Source organism: Leucoraja erinacea, chromosome 9 (genome assembly GCF_028641065.1).
Source record: "Leucoraja erinacea ecotype New England chromosome 9, Leri_hhj_1, whole genome shotgun sequence".
In the NCBI taxonomy this organism is placed as follows: domain Eukaryota; kingdom Metazoa; phylum Chordata; class Chondrichthyes; order Rajiformes; family Rajidae; genus Leucoraja; species Leucoraja erinaceus.
The window spans coordinates 55,094,067-55,119,412 of NC_073385.1; the positions used below are offsets into that span (position 1 = coordinate 55,094,067).

Below are 25,346 nucleotides of genomic sequence, written 5' to 3' on the forward strand. Positions count from 1 at the left end.
TTCAAAGCCACACAAACAATTTATAAAGGCTAGGGATTAATGGACAATTTCAAAGTTGAGATTTTGTCTGGCGAGTGATAAAACATCAGGTCAGGAGATATCAGCAACAGATCAGGTGGTGAACTATCTGGGATGCAATAGTACTATTGATAGCACACTGGCGCAGCGGTAGGTGTAGCTCCTGCCTCCAGTGCCAGAGACCTGAGTTTGATCCTGACCACTGGTGCTGTCTGTACAGAATTTGTATGTTCTCCTCATGACCTTCGTGGGTTTTCCCCCGATGCTTCGGTTTCCTCACACACTCCAGAGACGTACAGGTTTGTAGGCTAATTGGCTTGGTAAAATTGAAATTGTCCCTAGTGTGTAGGATAGTGTTGGTGTGCGGGGATCGCTGGTCAGCACGGACTCAGTGGGCCGAAGGGCCTATTTCCGCACTGTATCTCTGTAGTCTAAATCAACCCATGTCATCTCTGAAGGATGATCTCGGAGTAAATTTGTTCCTTCCAAGAAGGTACTAGATGGTGTTAGCATGGTGGCCACCTTGACCTGATGCAGAACAACAGACCTAGAGGCCTTTGTCTTTGAATAAGTCTACGCTCAAGAAAAACTCTGTGGAAATGGTCTTCCAATGATTGAGTTGCCAATCAGTGGAACAAGTTTCTTAGAGAAATTTAGTGCTTCATTCAACTATAACCTGGATGGGTTCCTTTAAGAGTGTAGTATTTTGGGATGCATCATACAAGGAACCTTAGTTGCTTAGTTATGAGCTAACGATGGACACAAAATGATGGACTAACTCAGCGGGACAGGCAGCATCTCTGGAGAAGGAAGGGGTGATGTTTCGGGTCAAAACCCTTCTTCAGACTGCCCTGTACCTGGGTCTATTATAGACATGATTGCTAAAGATAAATTATTATAACTGTTCAACAGTTTCACACACAGTTTTCGGACTTGCTATGGCTAGGATTGAGGTGTTGGGGATTATGGGGAGAATGCAGGAGGATGGGGTTACAAGGGACAGATAGATCAGCCATGATTGAATGGCGGAGTAGACTTGATGGGCTGAATTTCCCAATTCTGCTCCTCTCACTTATGTGCTTATGATTGTCAGTAACTTGATGTATATTGGTCTTTACTCTTCCAACAAGTGACGTGTGGATAAACTGTGAGGGTTTTGCTCCATCCATTCTGCGTATCTCAGTGACGGCCTTGGTAGCTGACGAGTAATTGGCTGCTCTTCCTGCTGTGTTCCTTCCAGATCCTTCCAAATATCGATACAGTCCAGAACGGTTAAAAAAGCCTATGTCCACCCAAGAGGAAATTTTGAGCTATCGTAAGGGTCGCAGGCAATCCGGTAAGGTCGAATTTGGGGCCAAGCAAACTAGAGGGAGACAACAAAATGCTATAAGGGAAGAGTGGATATGTGGTATCGAGATGGAGGTTTAGCTACAAAATCTGATTTAAAAAGGTTCAAGGTCCAAGAGCTATTTTTCAACGACTACATGAGGAAACAGTCCTCTCTTTCAACACACACCATCTGGCACCTCACCTCTGCTGGACCACTGTGGTTGACCTTAGTGAGGATGGTGGAAGGATGCAAGGGAAAGGGACATACTCAAAATTGCTGCTCCAGGTTGTAATTCATTGACTCTAGCTTTACTCAAGTAGGGACTGAAAGGAATAAGAGGGATGAGCAAGAGGAGGGGACCAGAGTGATTGAGCTGGGGGACCGTGCACTTGGATGAGTAATGGTGGGGAATGAACCTGGGGCAGTGGGCCTGAGTAGGAGTTACGAGCGACTGAGCCTGGGATAGGTGGGGAAGGGTGGGGATTGAGTCTGTGGGGCATTGAGCATGGACAGGTGGAGAAAGTCCAATCCAGGTGTTCGAGAATTGTTGTCGCTGCTGAAGAGTTGTCACATGGGCTTATGAAAGGAATAGTGAAAGGCTTGGATCGAGTGGATGTGGAGAGGATGTTTCCACTAGTGGCCTAGTTCATAGCCTCAGAATTAAAACATGTTCCTTTAAGAAGGAGATGAGGAGGAATTTATTTTGTCAGAGGGTGGTGAATCTGAGGAATTCTTTGCCATAGATGGCTGTGGAGGCCAAGTCAATGGACATTTTTAAGGCAGAAACAGATAGATTCTTGGGGAGAAAGCAGGAGAATGGGGTTCGGAGAGATAGATTAGCCATGATTGAATGGTGGAGTAGACTTGAGGGGCCGAATGGCATAATTCTGCGCCTATCACTTATGACCTTATTAATGACAATTTTTTGTTCCCCGTTATTTTATACATTCTGGAAAAACAGATTGATATGTTCACTTATTTATTTGTTTTTTCCTCTTACAGAGCCAGCGAAACAGATCCTGAAATCCTTGGTGCAGAGTGGTAAGTGTTCAGTGTACAGTAATTCCAAGTTCCATGCTCCACAGGTTTGTGTGAGAGGAGTTGTTTCTCCTGGAAGACTACCTTGGGTATCGGTTTATTATTGTCACACGTTAGAGTGAAAACTATTGCAGTCTTACCAAACACTGCGTATTCCTTATAACTCATTCCCAAACTTCTGCACCAGCTAGCAACTGATATTAAAGGGGGTGAGGTTCACAGCTAAATTTCTAATTTTAGAGATGCAGTGCGGGAACGGGCCCTTCTGCCCACCGTGTCCGCGCCGACCAGCAATCCCCGCACACTAACATTATCCTACACACTCGGGACAATTTACGATCTTTACTGAAGGCAATTCACCAACAAACCTGTACGTCTTTGGAGTGTGGGAGGAAACCGGAGCATGCGGGGAAAACCCACGCGGTCACGGGGAGAACGTACGTACAAACTCGGTAGAGACAGCACCCATAGTCAGGATCGAATCCGGGTCCCTGGCGCTGTAAGGCAGCAACTCTACCGCTGCACCACCGTGCTGCCAATTGTACAATTACACACATGATAGTTCACCACCTGACCCGTTGCTGTTATCTCCTGACCTGATCTTTATCACTCGCCAGACGAAATCTCAACTTTGAAATTATCCATTAATCCCCAGTCTTTATAAATTGTTTGTGTGGCTCTGAATCTTGCGTTCCCACTTTGCTTGCTGTAGACCGTGTTTAGGCTGGCTCTAATTTTAGCTTTTTGTCCTCTCCCACCAGGGAAATAATTTCTCCCTTTATCCTTTCATCTCATCCAACAAGAGCAGGTTGTTCCTTCTTGGCAACTAATTGTTCACCCCCACACTTCCCCACCATCCATTCCCATTACAAAGCATTAAGTGGTCCACCTGGCTGACAAGGTAGTGGTCCCTCCTGAGTTGGACGCTTTAACTCTCTACTACACCATCCCTGTTTAGTTTTTGGTTTATTGATACGGTGAAAAGGTTTTGTTGTGTGCTAACCAGTCAGTGGAAAGACTTACGGAATAGTGAAAGGCTCGGATTGAGTGGATGTGGAAAGGATGTTTCCATTAGTGGGAGAGTCTAGGTCTTAATAAAAGGACGTGCCTGTAGAAAGGAGATGAGGATTTTTTTATTTTTTTTTAGTCAGAGGATGGTGAATCTGTGGAATTCATTGCCACAGAATGCAGTGGATCCAGGTCAATGGATATTTTTAAGGCAGAGATAGAGTCTTGATTAGTTTGGGTGTCAGGGTTATGGGAAGAAGTTGGATGAATGGGATTATGAGGGAAAGATAGATCAGCCATGATTAAATGGTGGAGTAGACGATGGGCCGAATGGCCTAATTCTTCTCCTATCACTTATGAGCACAGAAAGAAGCACCTTAGCAATCGAGTATCCACAGTGTACAGATACATGATAAATGGGAATAACGTTTAATGCAAGATAAAGTTCAGTAAAGTCCGATTAAGGATAGTCTGAGTTTCTTCAGTGAAGTAGATATTAGCTTAGGACTGCTCTCTTGTTGTTGGTAGGATGGTTCAGTTGCCTGATAACAGCTGGGAAGAAACTGTCCCTGAATCTGGAGGTATATTCGGACGAATGGAAGTAGATAAGGAAGCATCAGTTTCAATTTCAGTCATAAGTTAATGTTAATTACAATTGTCTAAGCCTTCATCTAACCTTCTCTTTCCTTCTCTTTCCCTTTTCCCGCATCACGTGTTCAACATAATGACTTCCCCTTGAACTCCAGTTTCTCTGAAGGTAAGAGAGACCTTTCCTGCCACTGTGTTAGAATAAGTAATTTTTGCTTCCTGTGAGTGTAGGTGCTGATGAGTGATGTTCGCAATGATTGAAGCCGTTGATAGTTGTCGTGTGTAGACATTGACTGGTTCACGGGCCTTTGGCTACCCTCTAGATATCTGGCCAGATGGGGAAGGGTGGGTGGGCTGTTGGGGAGAGGAGGAACTCGTTGAGCTGAGGAATGCATCATCTATCCTCATGTATGTATAGACCTTCCGTAAATGTTCAGGAAAGAACTTTCACCAACCGCACCGCCTAAAATAGCACTGTTGAAGCGAGCACTAACAGCTCTGCAGCTCTGTGACTCTACGATTAAGATCAGTTTGACTCCTGCGAGCAAGAGCCTGGAGTCAATCACAACATGTACCACAAGGACTAGGACTGGGTCTTCCCCTGCCACCCGCAAGCCTAGCACCATCCTCTAAACAGGGCTGGAAAAGTCAGGGGACTGCATGTGTTGGCCACCAGGATATCCTGATAGTGGTTTGAAGGGAACAAACACCAGATTCTGGGAGTTATTGCCTCCGTGATGCTGCTAGTGTTATGGCTGGAGGCAAGAGCGGAACTCACTATCAAAACATGGAGGGGACGGGGGACACAATTTTTTGGCAGCCACGCGCGCATGCGCACACTCACACACACGCTCGAGGCTTCGGAGGCTCAATCCAGCGCTAAAAACGGAGATTTTAAAATCGGGATCACAAAAACTTGGGGGTGATGTCCCCCGCCTCTCAAAACATGGGGGGGACTTAGGGGTCCCCTCTGTTTCCCCCCCCACCCCCCCCGGGTTTTCGGCCCCTGGCTGGAGGCATCTGTGGCCAATCTAACGAGGAACTCTTGGCTTGGCTTTATAGTGAAGATACGACCAAGCATGGTTTTGAGTTAAGAAGGTAGAAATGGAAAATGGAATGCATTAGTTTAGCTTAGTTAGTTTTTTCTCACATGTACAGTGAAAAGCTTTTGTCGCATGCTAACCAATCAGCGGAAAGACAATAAGTGATTACAATCGAGCCGTCCACAGTGTACAGATACATGATACAGGGAATAATGGGAATCAAGTAAGAATTGCTGCTGCTGGAGGAGAGATTTTAAAGAGTTGAGGGATTGTAATGCGTGATTGCAGATCCACTCTGAGACTAGTACACAATAGTCACCTGTGTTGGGCACCATCTTCGATCAACTTAGAAGACGACACAATGAAACAGTGGGAAGTAAATCTGAAAATAAGAATTAATTGTTGAAGATTAGATCATTAATCTAGTCAGGAAATGTGATGTTTCATCTTCCTCGAGTGTTTGGTTTAGAGATACAGCTTGGAAACAGGCCCTTCGGCCCTCTGAGTCCGCACCGACCAGCGATCCCAACACATTAACATTATCCAACACACACTAGGGACAACTTACATTTATACCAAGCCCATTAACCTACAAACCTGTAAGTCTTTGGACTGTGGGAGGAAACCGGTGATCTCAGAGAAAACCCACGCAGGTCACGGGGAGAACGTACAAACTCTGTACAGACAGCACCCGTAGTCAAGGTCGAACCCGAGTCTGTGGTGCTGTAAGGCAGCAACTCTACTGGAGAGAAATGTTAATAGGGTCATTGTGGGAAGATGCCTCCTTCCTCACTGAGGGAAATATATCCAGCAGCACACGAAAGCACCAGGAGGAGCCTCCAGTAGGCTGTGGGCCCACTAGCCCATGAACATGATATGTGTAATTGAATGGAAGTTACAGTCCACCGAATCCATACCAGTGTGTGAGAAAGAACAGCAGATGCTGGTTTAAATTGGATAGACACAAAATGCTGGAGTAAGTCAGCGGGACAGGCAGCATCTCTGGAGAGAAGGAATGGGTGACGTTTCAGTCTGAAGAAGGGTCACGACCCGAAACGCCATCCATTCCTTCTCTCCAGAGAGGCTGCCTGTCTCGCTGGGTTATTCCAGCATTTTGTGTCTATCTTCGAGTCCATACTGATTATTGATCGCCCATTCACACTAGCTCTTCCTTATCCCGCTTTTTTAAACCCACTCCCTACACATTTGGGGTAATTTACAGAGGCCAATTAACCTACGAACCAGCATGCCTTTGGGATGGGGGAGGAAACTGGAGCATTCCGAGGAAATTCACGTGGTCACAGTGAGAACATGAAAACTCCACTCAGACAGTGCCCGAGGTCTGGATGGATCCCAGATCTCTGGCGCTGTGAGGCGGCAGCTGCGCCACCGTGCTGCCGTATGAAGGCTCCATTTCCTTAATTCTTGCATCATTACCAGAGGCTTACAGCCAGAAGAATTTTGAGGCAACCTGAATCTGCAATGCCAGTCAGCCCGAACATTATCATGCATCAACCAGTGCAGACTTACTGTGCTGCAAGGCCATGAGTGAGTCTGCGAAAAGCACGTTGGATCTACATCCTGTACTTACTGGGAAATGCTGCTTATGTATGGTGATAGTCTTGCTGATCAGTGTGCAGAAGAAGTATTTTGCTGTACCTTGGTACACGTGATAATAAAGAAATCATTGAACTAATAACTTCCCCTCCAACAAACTGCACCAGCAGACCATATATACACCTGAGATTAATAAATCAATCAATAAGAAACAAATTAATAGGAGCAGGATTAAGATGTGCTGGGATTCCGGTTTGCTTCTAAACTCATATGTAATTGGGCTACCTTTTGAAATTTGCTCTAGCCATTTTATGTGAAGGTGATATCTATGCCAGCCCAGATTTAACCTAGTAGATAGACTCAAGCTGCTAAAGTGACTCTGTAGGTCAGGCAGCATATCTGGATTTAAGTAATAGGTGAAGTTTAGGACTAAACCCTCAGAGCAGTCAGATTTGGAAGGGAGCTCCCAAAAGCTGGCTTCATAGCTTGCGATGTATTTTATGCTATCATGCTATACCTGCAGTACTTTCAGCGGAGGTTGATTCCAAATACACTGTATGGCTTCTGGTCCTCAGAAGCCTCCCTTGCCGCTTCACCACTTCTCAACCCAAACTGCTGGATGACCAAGTGTCGGATGGAACTGCAGATGCTGGTTTACTCTAGTCTCCGCTCAGGCCTTGTGCACTAGTATGGGGAATATGAGAAGATTGTGGGACGGTAGTGCTTATTTTGTTTGTGTCACCCTCACAGGTTATTGCCCTAGTAGTTGAATTCATCTTCAGTTCTTGATAAATAGTTATATGCCACTTAAGGGCTTGTGCAGTCAGTTGGTTTCTACAATTTTGATTTGTGATTGGGATATTACTAAGGGCAGACAGGATTTAGAAGGCATTGTTTTTGCTCATCCCTAGTGTGCTTGAGATGGTGGTCAGAAATCATTCTCTCAAAGTCTTGAGGGATGTGCAATAAACGCTAGTTGTCAGCGATGCTCACATCCTTAAAAGTGATCAAACGTTAACAAATAAAACAATTTTAATTTCTTCAAAACCATTCACTGCCTCACCTGAAATACATTATGGCCCTTGAAGGTCTGTTTAGTTCATTTTAGTTTAGAGATACAGTGTGGAAACAGGACCTTCGGCCCACCGAGTCGGCAACTACCAGCGATCCCCACACACTAACGCTATCCTACACACACTAGGGACACTTTTACATTTATTCCAAGCCAATTAACCTACAAACCTGTGGAACGAAACCGAAAATCTCGGGGAAAACCCACACCGGTGACGGAGAGAATGTACCAACTCCATATAGACAGCATCCGTAGTCAGGATCGAACCAGGGTCCCTGGCGCTGTAAGGCAATAGCTCTACTGCTACGCCATCCTTCTGTTAAAGAGTGTTAATGCAGGAAACCTGATTATCACTGAATAATCTCTTTTATTGACCTAAATGAAGAATAAATATTGTCTCGCACACTGGTGAGAATGCTCATCGTCAAAATAGGACCTTTTATTTCCTCCTGAGACAGGGCCTTGGTTTGTCTGATCTGAACGATAGCTTGTCTTACGATAAAGGATTCTGTCAGTGCCACATAGGAGAAACAGCTTAGGCTGTGTCCTCTTGAGTGGGACTTGAAGCCACAATCTTCTGTCTTAGGAAGAGTTATAGGCCTGTCCCACTTAGGCGACTCCAGGCGACTTGGCAGGCGCCAAATGGGTGTTGCCTGTATGGTCTCTTCAGTTGCCCAAAGAGTCGTACCTTTTTTCTGGTCGCCGCTGGATTTTAAAATGTTCAAAACTTTTCGGCGACAGTCGGCACCCCATGGGCTTGATGCCAATAATCGTAGCCTGACGTCGGTGCTATCGCCAGGATGACGTAGGTTGTCGCCAGTTCCATTAGCGACTACCTACGTCAACCGGCGACAGGTACCAGCGACTAAATTGTCTTACCTTGTCGCTGGTGTACGTAGGTTTGGTCGTAGGTGGACGTCCTAATGGGTCGCCGGTAGTCGGTAGCTTGCCATAGCTTGACGTCGACCAGGAGGTAGGTTGTTGTAGACATTGTTGTAGACATTGGCGTAGGGGGGGGTCCAGTTGCCAGTTTTTCAGCGACCTGCTATGACTATGGCAGTTGCCGAAAAAATTGCCTAAGTGGGACAGGCCCTTTACATGATGGTGCATGGGGTCAGAGAATGCCAATCATTTGTTTGTGGTTCTAGGCCTTGTACCGATGGAATGTTGAATAACCCTATGTCAAACTGTTCAAGCAGCTGCAAGCTTTGGATGTTTGGCCCTCATTACACTGTATCAGAATTGGCCTGCTTCCGATTTAGGGAGACCACATTCTACCTGATCAGACAGGAATACTGGGTGGGTCTCCTGATGATATTACTCTACTGAATTATAACCAGCGGATGAAAGAATGTATCAGGTTACCACTGATTATCTACGATGATGACCATTGTTGGAAGTGGTCCAAGATAGCGATTCAGTGTGTGTATTTCATGATGACTAAATGGTTTGACCCCTTCAAACAGCATGCAGGCAGCGACGGAGAGCTCCTGGGCAACAAGGACTCTGCAAACCCCCTGCCGGCTGTCAGTTCACTGAGCTCCAGCATGAGCGAGCCTGAAAGCGAGAGGCACGACAATGAGGACGAGCTGGCCGACAGCAAAGACTCCCTGAACCTCCTCACTGCAAGTGACTCCGAGGAAGTAGCCAGAGGTACTGAGCTTGCCTTGGGAGCCGTGGAGCCGGAGGAGGAATTGATGATAGAGGGCGACCAGGTAGCCGACTTTGCCAGTTCTCTGCTGGCTGCCATCTCCTGTTGGCACTATAGAGCCAGGGCTTTGCTTTCTGCTAAGTTCTCCACGGTGAGCGCTTCTATTTCAGTCTTTCTTCCTCTCCCTGTCTTCCGTCTGCGTGAGGGAAATGCCGTGGCTGCCCGCTCCGCTATCTTGAACCGGCTCCAAGTAACTACACCACTAACTTCTTAACCCTTGCTCTTTGTGTTTGCTGCTGCTTCTATCCCAGCATGTTCTGGGGCTCTGATTGCGATGACGAGGAATGCATTGGATAATTCGGCAGATTTGCACGTCGCTGTTTATTTACCTAGATCGATATGCAACCTTAATGCCAAGTCAAGAGACTATTAACTCATGTACTGGTGATAGAAGCTGGTGCAGTTGACTGGGAAAGTATTGTCAGTGATTCTCTGCTCCCTTGGGATAGGTGATTAATTTAAGAATGGAGCTTCATGTTCTACAGGATGAATGAGGCCTCCAACACCTGGGTATAATTCCGTGTTTGAAGGAGGGCTAAATGGCTGAATGAATTGGAGGATTCTTTAGCAGTGGTTCAAGCCAGACAAACTCTGATAGTTGGCTGTTTGACACTGATGAGGTTTCTAAGTAAGTTAATTTGGACAACCATGCACCAATTACACATTAACTTGCCTCTATGGTGTAAGTTGGACTATAGTTGGAAACATGTACCAAATGAATGCATCACTTCACCTACGGGGCCACTACTGAGCCCTGAGGCACCGAGGGTGATTACTATGGAGGAGGGAAAGGACCACACTATTATATAATGGGGTAAGACCTATTGTTGGGACAATTTAATTTAGAGATACAGCATGGAATTAGGTCCTTCGACCCACCAAGTCCACGCTAACCATCGATCACCCGCTCACAATAGTTCTGTGTTATCCCACTTTTGCATGTGCTCCTTACATACTCAGGGCAATTTACAAAGGCCGTTAACCTTAAAAACCCACACGTTTTTGAGATGTGGGAGGAAACCGGAGCACCCAGAGGAAACCCACACGGTCACAGGGAGAACATGCACATTTCACACAGACAGCACCCGGGGTCAAGATCGAACCCAGGTCTCCAGCCTGCGAGGCAGCAGCTCTACCAGCTGCACCACTATACCACCATTTCAGAGCTAATTCTTCCACTGAACATAATGTTTATCTGACTGGGGAGTTTTTGATCTAATGGTCCTGACCCCGGGTTGAAGGCGGTCTTGTGCAGTGCCCAAAGAAAGTAGGATGGAGATTGCTCGAACTATATTTGAGGAGGATTTCTGGCGTTTATCTCCTGTACCTGTGTGTGTGTGTGCTGGAAACGAAGCCGAGTTCTGGAGGTGAAGAGTGAGTGTCTGATTGACTACACCACCAAATATGCCTAGTGATAAAATCAACATAGAAATATGAATTTCAATACAGAAACAGGCTCTTTGGTCCAATCAGTCCATGCAAACCTTTACCCTAAATGTCTTAGATTTATTTTGTCCATCTATCCACAAAAGGCTGTGGAGGCCAAGTCAATGGATATTTTTATGGCAGAGATAGATAGATTTTTGATTAGTATGGGCGCCAGGGGTTATGGGGAGAAAGGCAGAAGAATGGGGTTAGGAGGGAGAGATAGATCAGCCATGATTGAATGGCAGAGTAGACTTGATGGGCCAAATGGCCTAATTCTGCTCCTATCACTTATGACCTTATCCGACCTAATCTTGAATCATAATTTCTGCTACAAACACCAGTCCTAAAGTTGATATCTGCAGGTGGAATTCTGCCCCTTCTCTACTCCTCTGTCTGAAATAGCTCAAGTTTAATATTGTATCCATTGACCCATTGTTACAACCCCATTATTTCATTAACCGTAAACACTGCCATATCCTTTCTTCTGCATTACCTGACTGGAAAATAATCCACAGATTATATCAAATTATAAAATGGAAAAAGCACTGGAGATGATCAGCAAAGCAAGCAGCATCTGTGCAGGGAGAAACACAGTTCATAATTTGGGTTAATGACCTCTCATCAAAAAAATCAGGCCATTGACCTGAAATGTTCATTCGGTTTCTCTCACCGCAGATACTGCCTGACCTGCGGAGTGTTTCCAGCATTTCTTTTTTATTTCAGGTATCCAACATTTTTAAAAATTAATTTAGTTTAATTTAGAGATACAGTGCGGAAACAGGCCTTTTGGGCCATGTCGTCCGACAATCGCCACGTACACTAGTTCGATCCTACACTCTAGGGACAATTTACAAAAGCCAATTTACCTACAAACCTGCACGTCTTTAGATTGTGGGAGGAACCTGGAGCACCCATAGAAACCCACGTAGCCACAGGGAGAACGTGCAAACTCCGTGCAGACAGCACCTATAGTCAGGATCAAACTTGGGTCTCTGGCGCTGTGAGGCAGCAACTCTACCGCTGCTCCACTGTGTCGCCCATTGTATACATAACAATTTCTTCACCTCTTTATTGGATTTGTATTTCACCATGTCAGGCAATATCCCACTCAATCTGCATTGTACCCTTTGGGGGAGAATATCGGCTTGATATCATCCCCAGAGTGGAACAGAATGCACTCCACCATACTCTTTAAGTAAGATCCTGCTGGGGATTGAAATTGCATTTGATTTAATAAGCGATTTCCATTTACTTTATCAGCCTTAACAACCCGAGATAATAGCTTTAGTGGCCTAACAGCCCGAAGCCCCTCAACAGTGTGGTGCTGCTTCCTACATACACCATATCCACCACTGCTTTTTTAAAAACCATATTTATGATCTCCCATTTATGAATGCTGAGTTCCATCTGCCACCAGATTTTGTCCAGGCCCACAGCTTGCATGGTGAACAGAGCTCTGAGGTATTTCAATCTCTGTCCCCAATCACTTTGGAGAACCAATCTACTTATCTGCTGCTATTTATTTTGTCATCGCGAACCACCTTTCAATCTTGTGCAGGAAGGAACTGCAGATGCTGGTTTATACCGAAGATGGACACAAAATGCTGGGAGTTACTCAGCAGGGCAGGCAGCACCCTAGAGAAATGGAATATAGGAATAAAGTCTGAAGAAGTGTTCCAACCCGAATGCCACCTATTTCTTTTCTCCAGAGATGTGGCCTGACCCACTAAGTTACTCTAGCATTTTGTGTCTATCATCTTTCAATCTTGTGTGTTTTCCTCATTCTATGAGCCTTTAGCTATCTTTCACTTAGTGTGTACTCTTTCTATGCTTTCGCAAATACATTTAAAAATAAATTCATGTTGCGTTGTTTGCTTTGTGCCATTCTCTCAACTTACTATACACTAGGTGGTTGATTGCTTGCCAGCCATGACGTTCTGGCTTTTGTTACTCTATCCTCTTGTGTTGGATTTCAATCCTTACTGTACCGAGTTAGCTATTTGTATTTTCTTAGTTTGTTCTTCTTTTAAGTTTATGTTTTATGTATTCCTCTTTATTCTCCTCCAGCTCACCCCACCTTTTAGTTTGGTTTAGTTTAAACTAAAACAGCAGAAACAGGCCCTTCCCAATGAGTCCGTGCCGACCAGCGATCCCTGCACACCTACACTATCTTGCATGCTGGGGCCAATTCACAATTTTACCAAGTCAATTAGCCTGCAAACCTGTAGAAAGGAACTGCAGATGCTGGTTTAAACCGAAAATTGGTTTAAACGAGCATGTGCAGTTCCTTCCTACACATTTTGTCTGCTCCGCTGCGAAATCGCCTCAAGGTATGTCTACTTTGAACAAGTTCTCTCTCCTACAAGAGTACAGCAACATCCTTTCTCACTGCTCCCCCTCTGTGATGCCTCCTGCTCTCCGAGTATTCATTGTTCTTTATCTCTCTACATCATCGTCTATATCTCTCCTTTCCCTTATCCCTAACCAGTCTGAAGAAGGGTCCCGACCCGAAACATCACCCATTCCTTCTCTCCAGAGATGCTGCCTGTCCCGCTGAGTTACTCCAGCTTTTTGAGCCTGCAAACCTGGCGTGTTGGAGGAAACTGGAGATCCTGGAGAAAACCCATGCAGTCACGGGGAGAACATACAAACTCCATACAGACAGCACCTGTAGTCAGGATCGAACCCGGGTCTCTGGCGCTATAAGGCAGCAACTGTATCGCTGCATCACCATGCCGCTCCACTTGTTAAATTTCTAATTCTCACCTAATTCTCCATTCCATTGTCCTTATTCCCTCTGTTACTGACTCACTTTCTGATGAACCTTTTGGGTGATTGTGGACAAACAAAATTAATAATCAGGTAAAGAATTCAATGAGAGAGAGAAAGTAAATTAGGTTGTCTGGACTTGTGGACCTGAGTTACAGAGGGAGGTTGGACAGACTAGGACTTTATTCCTTGGAGCGTAGGGCTCTGGGGCATGATCTTATAATGGTTTATCAAACCCTGAGGAGCATATTTAGGGCAAATCCCTTTTTTCCCAGGGTTGGGGAATCAATAGAGAGGATTGGCTTAATGTAAGAAGGTAAAAATTAATAGGAACCAGAGGACAAACTTTTTCACACAGGGTGAAACATGCAGGGAACGAGCTGGTGATGGTGGTGCATGTATAGAACGGGGTTGAGACAGATACAATAACAACCTTAAAAAGACATTGGACAGGTGTATGGAATAGAAAGAGTTTGGAAGGATATGGATCAAATACGGGCAAATTGGACGAGTTGATGGGCAGCTTGGCTGACACGGATGAGGTGGGCCGAAGAGCCTCTTTCTGTGTTGTATGACTGGCTCTTTTACCAGAGACTTTTACGAGAACCCGAAGGGGAACTAATCAGTGTAGGAAATAGCATGAAACCAGTGCTATCTACAAATCCTCTGTACACAGAGACTTGTACACCAGTCACATTACTTCTAATGTTGCTGCAATCTTGTTCAAGATTTCAAGAATTAATTCAATTTGCATGTTTGAAGCTGCTAACTCGTTGCTGTGAATCTCCAATCTGCGTTTAACAGAGCAATCCAATTGTTGGGCTGGCTCACCCGGGGACACTATTAGCCTGGCAGGAAGGGACTCGGGGTTGAGAGACTTTTGCATGGGTGCTTGTGATTCTGTTGTGGGGAAGGGGTGAGTGGAATGAACTGCATCCTTCCTGATTTGGGCCAGTCCTCACCAAAAACAATCTCTTGCTCAGCAATTTTTTTTTTTCTCTGATGTCTATCAGCAGAACGAGAATCCTGTTGAGCTGCCGGAAGCCAAAGGATTCAAACGACAGAACAGCCAGCCATCCACAAATGCTGAGAAGCGTCGTGGCGTGGAAGCCAATACTGTGATGTCTGAAGAGGTACGTATAAGGAAGAGGAAAGACTTGAGTTTGTATCGCATGTTTTTGTTCCTTTCCACATTCCAAGTGAAATGCTTCGAAGTGAGGTCACTTTATCGAATTAAAAAACGTAGTTTTGCCCAGGAATTGGACCCACTTAGTTGAGTTTAATTGAGAGATACAGTGCAGAAACGGGCCCGCGATCCTGAGCTATCCTGCATACTAGCGGCAATTTACAATTTTTACCGAAGCCAATTAATCTACAAACCTGTACATCTTTGGAGTGTGGAAGGAAAATGTAGTACCCAGGCAATACCCATGCGGTCACGGGGAGAATGTACAAACTCCATACAGACAGCACCTGGAGTCAGGATCGAGCCTAGGTCTCTGGTACTGAAGGCAGCAACTCTACTGCTGCACCACTGTGCCATCCTAGTTTATAGATAGAGGGCGGAAACAGGCCCTTCGGCCCTCCGAGTGCGCGCTGACCAGCGATCCCCGTACACTAGCAGCATTCTACACTCGAGGGACAATTAACCTTCAAACCTGTACGTCTTTGGAATGTGGAAGGAAACCGGGGGACCCGGGAAAAACCCACGCGGTCAAGGGAAGAACGTACAAACTCTGTACAGACAGCACCCCTAGTCAGGTTCGAACCCGGGTCTCTGGCACTGTAAGGCAGCAACTGTACTGCTGCGCTGCCTTGCACATGTTCCCCGTGCATTAGTTATACATAAAATATTATTCACATTGACATTTTGGCAACCTTCCATAATTTTGGAATAATTGGCTTTTGTGCCTGCCTTCAGCTTTTGCATTTGAACTGTATAAAGGCCCCAACTGACACATAAAAAATGCTGAACTGTACAATTTCCAGACATTATAATTTTGCAGAGAACGTTGTGACCATGGCTGCATAAACTAGAAATGTTGACTACGGGGCAAATGTTGGCCAGGAAATTGGGGAGTGATTCCTTGTCGTCAGACTTTTAATGTCTATTGAAATAAATTCACACACTGCCCTCTGTGATCCATGCAATTGGGAATTTCTTTGATTCATTGGAAGGAATCAATGCCAGTAGGGCTGAAATACAAACCCTTCCCACCACAAGCCCACTGCACAACAAAGCTTTGCCTCATAAGCCAACGTGCTGCCAAAACTGGCAACCATTAATTGGAGGAACTGCACCTCATATTTCGCTTAGGCATCTTACAACCTAGCGGCATCAACAATGATTTCTCTAACTTGCATCATCCCCTCTCTCTCCGTCCCTCCCACACCCTAGTCGTTGTACTAGTTTCACTGTCATTCTGCTGAGTTTCACTGTTTGCATCACTCGGTATCACCTTCTCCACAACCAACAATGGACCTTCCTTGATCATCACTGCTGGCTTTGATTTGTCCTGTTGCTTATCTTTCATTCATTTGTTCTATGTACCTTTTCATATTTCTCATTACCCCCTTTTCCCTGACTCTCAGTCTGAAGAAGGGTCTTGACCCGAAACGTCACCAATTCCTTTTCTCCAGAGATGCTGCCCGGCCCGCTGAGTTACTCCAACATGTTGTGCATATCTTCAGTGTAAACCAGCATTCGCCGTTCCTTCCTGTGCCATTTCCATGTAACTGCTGCAGAAGGAGGGTGGAGAGGAGGAGCAGGACTAGAGTCATACAACTTGGAAACGGGCCCTTCAGCCCAACTTGCCCACACAGATCAATTTGCCCCATCTACAGTAGTCCCACCTGCCTGCATTGACCCATAATCCTCTAAACCTATCCTATCCAAATGTTTCTTAAGTGTTATCTATCTATGACACCTTAAATGTCACGTATCCATATTCTGCTGCCTGACTCGCTCAGTAATGACTAAATATCATCATTATCTTTTACATTTGAGGATCTGTTGTGACTTCTACAAGCCACACCGTCTGAGTATGGAGCTGCAACTGAAGAGGAGTGAATGTACATGTACAATAGGTTAACAGGGTGGTGAATCTGTGCAAGTCATTGCCATAGAAGGCTGGGGAGGCCGTTGATGGATATTTTGAAAGCAGAGATTGATAGATTCTTGATTAATATGAGTGTCAGGGGTTATGGGGAGAAGGCAGGAGAATGGGGTTGAGAGAGAAAGATTGAATTGCGGAGTAGACTTGATGGGCTGAATGCTTCTATAACTTATGAACCTATGACCTTGTGCACGAGAAGCTGAGGTGAAGAGGAAATGTTCTTTTTGTTGTTCAAAGTAATGTTGTTGTAACCATCAGGTCACCTCTGTTGTGGAACCGATATCCATTCACCAGATGGTGACTGAGGCCTGCCAGTCTGCCCTTGAGGAAATGCAATCGGATACTGAGAGGACTCGCAGCCCGGAGGGTCCCAAGCGAGCAGATGAAGCCCCCGAGGCGATGAACATCGATCTGTCTGTGTCCGGGAGGGGGAGTGTGGGATCTGCCATGGAATGCTCGTTCAACGAGGCAGGCGAGGAACCGAAGCACTTCAGCAGCGAGGACTCATCGGAGGAGGAGGAGCATGAGAGGGATTCCCGGAGCATCCTCCCCCCGTCGGTGCTGGGCCAGGCCAGCCTCATAGTGGGGCACCTGATGAACGGCCAGCCCAGGTGCAACGGCTTAGTGGCTGACGATGGCGGCGGCTCGTACAGCTGCACCGCGCCAAAGGTGACCAGCAGACAGGGTAGTCTGGAAAACAGCGACAAATCGCCTCGATCCAGGGGCTCGCATGATGATTGGCAATCGAGCGACGTTGTCCGTGGCAGCAATCTCCAAGAGAAAGAGAGCCCCTCCGACGAGGCTCACTTCAACAGCCTGGAAGACCTGGAGTTGGACATGGATCGCAATTTTCCGAAGCGGAGAGACTCCACCCTCTCCAAGCAGGACCGGCTTCTCATCGAAAAGATTAAAAGTTACTACGACAACGCAGAGCACGAAGACGCCAACTTTAGCATCAAAAGGCGAGAAAGCCTGACTTACATCCCAGCAGGCCTGGTCAGGAACTCTGTCTCAAAGTTAAATTGCCAGAACAAGGAGGAGAATTTGCGAGAGGTCACACTGAGGAGACGACTGGCGTCTTCCACTGCCGCCGTTGCCCGCGGGGACGGCCCACCCGCTTTGGCTTTGCGTGACCTTCCGAATCCGAGTGCCGGTGGAGATGCCCGCTTGTCTCCAGAGTCGTGCCAGGTTTTAGAATGTCAACAGCTGGAGGCGAGGGACACTTTGGTAGAAAAGCCACCTTTGGACTCTCCGAGGGAGACCAGTCCTGGTCAACAAGACCCAATTACCGAGAACGAATTCCGATCACCAGTGGACATGATTAAGATCTGGCAAGAGATGGAAAGCATGTCGAACGCTGCCTCAAAGTCTCCCAAAGGGACAGGACAGAAACACGAGACGTCACGAGGATTTAACTTCTTCGAGCACAGCTCTGAGACACCAAAGAAAAGGGAATGCAAGAGCCCCGTGCAATCCCAAATGAAACATCTCAGCAAAGGTAGAACCAGTTTTGGCCAAGACTTCAATGAACCATTGGTGATTCTGGAAGACTCTGATATAAGTGCCATCGCAGAAGTATCTCCCGTTTCTTCTAAATCAAGGTCCACTGGAGAAAGTGGTTTGGAGGAACGACTAAATGATGTGTCAATAAGCGATGTCTGCACCCAAACCAAAGCAACTGTTCCTCCGGCGCAAACACCATTGCATGAGCAACCACGCAAATGGTCTGAAGCAGAGGACAACCCCACACCACTGCCGGAATCCAGTTCCCATCTGATGCGGAGGACGTGCGATCATCCTGCTCCGATCACGGGTCCAAAGATAGTCCAGGCGCAGAGCGAGGAGCTGCTGAGGGAGGTGACGGAGAAGATGAAGACCAAGGTCTTCCAGCTGGCCAGAATATACAGTCAGAGGATTAAGAACAGCAAGCCAGTGGTCAGAAAGAGAGGGAAGCTGTTGGAGGACGCGCTCGTGAGGGAAGAGGAACGAGTCAGTGAAGCCCCAAAACTGATAACGGTTCAGGAAGACGAGAAGGAAAAGGTTGCTGCTGGTAGGTGGACGTTTATTGATTTATTGCTTTATTTACCCCATTCTTGGTGGTTTGTGGACTCTTCATACGTCCATTTTACAAACATTCAACAGTTTTTGTACCTAATAATAGTTATAGATCCGCCAACGATTTTCCCGCAACTGGTGGTCCAGCCTCCCCTGTAACCCAGACAAGTCCCACCTGGGAACTTCCCCCCCGTGGTGCCTTGGCCAGGTGAGGTTGCCGATCTCTACCTCACCGAGACTTCTGTGCCAATTGACGGGTAGAATGTGCCCCCTGTGCCCAGGGCTCTGGAACTCCCAACCGGCCTGAGATGGCAGATGTTCCCCTCGCCGGCTTGGTCCGGCCGATATCTCAACCCCCCTCCCCCCTCCTCCCAAGGCCGTGACCTCTGTTGTTCCGGCAAAACGGATCATTCAGAAAGGCTCTGAAACAAGCATGCTCGGTTGTAATAACAATGATAACAGCATTGTTTTTACAGCGTTTTTCCGTTTTCTGTTTATTTATGACTGTCTAGGTTTTTGGTCTGATCTGTTAGACAGGTCACATTACCTTACCATTAACAACTCATTACGCAGACCAAGAAGCTTAATGTGCTTGTTATTGCCCTCCTTAGACTATTTTGATATCTTTTCACTGGCCTTCTCTTCAACCCTCCCTACCTTGTTCCCTACTGGCAGCTAGTTTTCATTGCTCTCTTCAATTCTGATGAAGGGTGCGGACCTGAAATGTCGACGCTATCTCTTTCCACAGATGCTGCCTGACCTACTGAGTTTTTCTGCATTTTTTTTATTTGTTTCCGATTTCCAACATAGATTTTTGATCCATTTATTCATATATATAAATTTGCGTTGCTTTTTAAGATAGAACACATCTCAGTGTGGTTCATGGGAAACAATATTTGATACTGAGATCAAAGTTTGTCCATCAATCTGCTTGGGCCATGTGACTAGGTGATACTTATCACAGCACCCACACTCCCAACCAGCCAAATAGTCTCCCTTAACGTGCAGTTACGAGCCGTATGTTTCCTTAGGGTAATTCAGTGTGGAAACAGATCTTTCGTCCTAACTTGCCCATGCAGACCAAATGCCATATCTCGTCCTGTCTAGACCAGTCCCACCTGCCTGCGTTTGGCCCTTATCCCTCCAAACCTTATGTATCTGTCATGGAGTAATAGTGTGATATACTGGCCCTTCGGCCCAACCTGCTCACACCGGCCAACATGTCCCATCTACGCCAGTCCCACCTGCCTGATTTGATCCATATCCCTCTAAACCTGTAGTATCCATGTACCTGTTTAAATGTATTTTTAAATGTTTTTGATGTTTACTGGAGTAATCACGGAATTTTCGGGGAAAGATTGAACAGCCTGAGGTTTCTTTCTCCAAACTAGGGATCTGATTGAGGTCTTCAAGATAAGTTTAGTTTAGAGGTACAGCAGGCCCTTTGGCCCACCGATTCTAGCCCGACCAGCGATCCCCGTACACTAACGCTATCCTACACTATGGACAATTTATAATCTATACCAAAGCCAATTAATCAACCAACCTGTGCGTCTGTGTGTACGAGTGTGGGAGGAAGCTGGAGCAACTGGGGGAAACCCACGCGGTCACGGGGAGAATGTACAAACTCCGTACAGACAGCACTTGTAGTCAAGGATCAAACCCAGGTTGCCTCGTAAAGGAAAACGTTTGCTAGGTTAGGAAAGGGATTGGGTTTATGGTATTGGGTGGAGGAAAGTGATTCAAGGAAAGGGTTTCAATTCCTGGGGGCATTTCTAACAGTACCACTATTGGTGAAAGAGAGAGATGTTTTATGCAAAGGACATCATTGAATTAAGCTGGAACTGGTGTCCCAGTGAATAGGTGTAATTAAGGCTATAAACTATCAGTGGTCAGGAGGGTTATGATGTGGTGACGTTTATGGAGTGAAAGGATAAAATGATAGTCTAAGGTACCAAAATGGGTAATGATAACCAGACTCTATCACGAAGGGACAGAGCACACAAACATTAGAGTACATTTTTGATTAGAATCAGAGCAGTGAAATATGGTGAACAGCCAAACCGAGGGCTCGTTATCTGAACATTCATGTCATTCGTAACAAAACAGGTGAATTAGTAGCGCAGAGAATTAAATGAGCGCAAACAGAAACAGGGATGCAAAGTGACCTAGATTAGATATCGATTAAATATTCCATCATTCTTATCTTTTTGACAAGATAAGCAAAATGGAGAAGCAGAGGAGGGGTGCGGTGGTCACCCTGACCCTAAAGAATGGGATTAAGGGAGTGCTGAGGAAAAAATCAACATTATTTCACGTTTTATGTATTTTGTGTTTTTATGACTGTTGGCAGATCAATTTTCCTCCTGGAATAAATTAGTTCAATCCTCTCGTTAAGAACAAAAATCGGGCTGTAGAACAGGTTTGGGTGGAACTACGAAAACGGCAAGGGGCAGAAAACAGTGGGTGGGAGTTATCACTATGGTAGGGTAATGTTTGGCAGAGATAGCATTCATTAGAAAATTGCAGGCACATATTACATGGAGACACAAAAATCATGGGGACTTAGATTGATAACGTGGACGGCGAATTCATGGATTATATATAAAATGTTTTTTTAAGAGCCGGATGCAGAAGAATCAACAAGGAAACGGCTAATTTGGGATCCAATATTATTGAATGAGATGGGGGTTTAATGAATAATCTTCTCATTCAAGATTCAAGATTCAATTTATTTGTCATTTGGACCCCTTGAGGTCCAAACGAAATGACGTTTCTGCAGCCATACATTACAAACAAATAGACCCAAGACACAACATAATTTAGATAAACATCCATCACATCGCTGTGATGGAAGGCCAAAAAAACTTATCTCTCCACCACTGAACTCCCCCCCCCCCCCCCCCCCCCCCCCCGATGTCAGAATCAAAGTCAAAGCCCCCGGCTGGCGATGGCGATTGTCCCGCGGCCATTAAAGCCACGCCGGGTGGTGCAAGGTCGCGCGCCGGGTCTTGGTGTTGAAGCCCCCGGCGTGCGCTCGCAGTCCCGCAGCCATTCCAAGCCGCGCGGGGCGGTGCTGTAAGGCCCCGCTCCAGGAGCTCTTCAACCCCGCAACTCGGGCAGGAGAAGTCGCCGTTGCGGGAGCCCTGAAAAGCGGTCTTCCTCCAGTGACCCGCGGGCTCCCGGTGCCTCCGTCCGCCAGACCCGCAGTTGCAGCCTCCGAATCTCCGGAGGTCGGGCAGCAACAGCGCTCCACCACCGCTCCGGACTCGGCCAGCTCCGCGACGGTGAGGTGAGTCGTCGGCACCAGAGCCCCTGGTCTTCCTGTTGGAGGCCGCTCCTCGTTACAGCCTCAACGACAACAGACACGACAAAGAAAAGGTCGGGTCTCCCGTGCAGGGAGAGATTAAAAGTTACCCCCTCCCTCCCACCCCCCCCACACACACACCCCAACAAAAAAATAACAAAAACTACATCAAAACATAGACAAAAAATAATAAAAACGAAGACGGGCTGCAGAGGCCGCTGCTGACGAGAGTCGCGCCGCCTACCATTAAGAGCCTTTTAAGAAATAGCGATCATTTCTAATGATGTTCAGATAAACATCCTTTGCTCCCTCTGAGGACTTGAACATCTCAAAGATTTAGGGGCAGCACGGGGTGGCACAGTGGTACAGCGCCAGTGACCCGGGTTCGATCCTGACTACGGGTGCTGTCAGTGTGGAGTTTGTTGGTTCTTCCCATGACCTGCATGGGTTTTCTCCGGGACCTCCGGTTTCCACTCGCACTCCAAAAACTTACTGGTTTGTCGGTTAATTGGCTTTGTAAAATTGTAAATTGTCCCTAGAGTGTGTAGGATAGTGTTGGTGTGCAGAGATCGCTGGTCGGTTGTACTCGGCGTGCCGAAGGACCTGTTTCATGCTGTATCTCAAAACTAGCCTAAATTTAATATAACATGTGAAATATGCCAGTTTTGCAAATGTCAAAAGAAGGTTTTTAATTATTTGTTTCTGTTTAACCTCCAGCAGATAAGCCAAAGGAATTGCCACATTTGTCTCTCTATGAACAAGTCATTATTCATGAACAGGTCCCTTTGGCTGTGTTAGTGGAGGAACCTGATGTTGTCTCACCAACTAAGGAATTGCAGACATGCCTTTCACCTTCCTCAAGAATCACTTCACCGAGACGTTCTGTTATCAGTCTAACTACACCCCCTGTACGGCTTCTATCTAGGAGGCCACTCAGCCCTACGGAAGTGGAAACTTTTCTGTGGCCTGACGTTCGCGAGCTCCGTTCTAAGTACACGCCTGCACGTGATCTGGCCGCCAAGGATTCTACGCTGAGGATTGCCCGAACAAACCTCTTCAAACCAGGCGAGAGTAGCTGTGCAAAGCTGAGCCGATTTGCCAAGAGCGTGTCCATGCCAAACGGGATGATGGAAGGAAGAATGTCCCATTCCAGTTTTCTGGAGCAAAAGGGCAAGTCTAAACCTGGTTCCTACTCTTCCAGCACTGCAGGCAAAAGGGCAGCTTCAGGTACTGGCGCCAGGAAAATGTTGCATTCTGATTCTTCCATCCAGTATTTCCTCCAAGCAGCACCCGAGAGCTCCTCCAGCAATCACACAATGTGTCCGAGGACTACTCCCTTGGATTGTAGGCTCACGGGTTCAGATCACAAGCACTGCCACTCTACTACAGGTACTGACACCACTCCCCATGCTTCCTCGGAGTTAACTCTGCAAGACGATCACAAGGTCATCATCATGGAGAAGTCCCCCCACCACGGTGATGGTCGTAGTAGTCATAGGAACAGGGATGTTGCGGAATACAGCGGCAGTGATGATGAGGGCTACGTCCAGATCAGGTCCCCCACATCTCGTGAGAAAATCTCAATCCGAGCAGTGGTGGAAAGGTGCAGGGCGTACCAAGAATCAGACGAGTACAAGTCCAGGCAAGAGGACCAAGACAAGGGCATGAGCCCAGGGACTTCTAACCCAAAGGCCAAACAGCGCAGTTGCAGGGGAGCGGAGAAGGTGACCTGCTCCACTGTTCAGCAGCCAGGACCGAGGTTTGAGATGTGCCACGCGGGCAGCAGAACAGATTTGACCCAGCAAGGCCTGGTGAAGAACCTGAGAGAGAAATTCCAAAGCCTAACTTCTGCCACCTGAAGCTTAACCTGCCTCTTACGAATCAAACCACTGTACGTGAACAAATGGGTGTAAAATATTATTTAAGATGCGGAATTTCCTTTTGGACCCGTGGCCAAGACTTGCACCTGGCGACAGAAAATAGTAAATGATATTGCGATGCTTTGCCAGGTTAATTATCATTCCTTAATAAAATCATGGTGAAACTGATTTTCATTTTGCACACCCTCATGTTAATTTAAAAGTTAAATATTTTCCTTAAACTACTGTGACCACTGCAACCCAGCAATGGCCAGGACCATCTGAGGGGGTTATATAACAGTCTATTTAACTGTTCAGTCAAAGGTCCTCTATTGAGGTAGACACCCTCTGATGGTGTGCTCCACTGTGTCTTCCCTTCTGAGAAGGGGTTTCTTATTATTTGTGTGAATCATATTTTCCACTCCCTCAATGGCCTCTCCTTGCCCATCTGTGTCATCTCTAGCCATTCATGTGATCTCTACACCCTTTGCCCTCTTCTTGATCATCACTGGTTTTAATAGTTATGGCTGTGCCGTCAGGTGCCGCAGACTCTACAGAAACGGGGCCTTGACCCAACTCGTCCATGCCGACCAAGATCACCCATCTAAGCTAGTCCAGTTTATTCATCTTTGGCCCATATCCTTCTCAACCTTTCCTATCCATGTACCTTTCCCAATGTCTTTTAAATGTTATTAATGCACCTGCCTCAACTACCTCCTCTGGCAGATTGTTCCATACACCCCCACTCCCAGCCACACTTTCTATATGAAAAAGTTGCCCCTCAGGCTCCCTTTAAATCTTTCTCCTCAAACCTTAAACCTATGCCATGTAGTTTATGATTCCCCTACCATGACGAAAAGACTCTGTGCATTTACCCTATCTATTTCCCTCTAGATTTTATACACCTCTATAAGATTACTCCTCAACCTCCTGCGCTCCAAGGAATAAAGGCCAAGACTGCCCAACCTCTCCCTATATCTCAAACCCTCAATCCTGGCAACATCTCATAAATCATTCATTTTCATTCATTCCCATTTAATGGCATCTTTCCTGTAGTAGGATGACCAGAACTGAACACAATAGTGATGTGTAAAGAAAGAACTGCAGATGCTGGTTTTAATCGAAGGTAGACACAAAATGCTGGAGTAACTCAGTGGGACAGGCAGCGTCTCTGGAGAGAAGGAATGGGTGACGTTTCGGATCGAGACCCTTCTTCAGACTGATGTCAGGGGAGGGGGCGGGACAGAGTTGGAATGTAGTCGGAGACAGTAAGACTGGTGGGAGAACTGTGAAAGGGGAGGGAATGGAGCGAGAGGGAAAGCAAGGGCTATTTGAAGTTAGAGAAGTCAGCGTTCATACCGCTGGGGTGTAAACTACCCAAGCAACATATGAGGTGCTGTTCCGCCAATTTGCACTGGGCCTCACTCTGACAATAGAGGAGGCCCAG

At 46.4% G+C, this 25,346-nt stretch overlaps 1 protein-coding gene across 1 annotated transcript in view; it reads left to right on the plus strand.

Annotated features, from left to right (window-relative positions):
• LOC129700399 (pleckstrin homology domain-containing family G member 3) overlaps positions 1 to 24,086 on the plus strand; it is a 182,073-nt gene extending 157,987 nt beyond the window's left edge. The window contains exons 14-20 of the mRNA XM_055640847.1: positions 1,259 to 1,354; positions 2,351 to 2,386; positions 5,073 to 5,080; positions 9,121 to 9,456; positions 14,576 to 14,695; positions 16,937 to 18,728; positions 22,758 to 24,086. Of these exons, the coding sequence (XP_055496822.1) occupies positions 1,259 to 1,354; positions 2,351 to 2,386; positions 5,073 to 5,080; positions 9,121 to 9,456; positions 14,576 to 14,695; positions 16,937 to 18,728; positions 22,758 to 23,899 (3,530 nt within the window). The 3' untranslated portion in view covers positions 23,900 to 24,086. The remainder of the gene's footprint in view (positions 1 to 1,258; positions 1,355 to 2,350; positions 2,387 to 5,072; positions 5,081 to 9,120; positions 9,457 to 14,575; positions 14,696 to 16,936; positions 18,729 to 22,757) is intronic.
• The last annotated feature ends 1,260 nt before the right edge of the window (positions 24,087 to 25,346 follow it).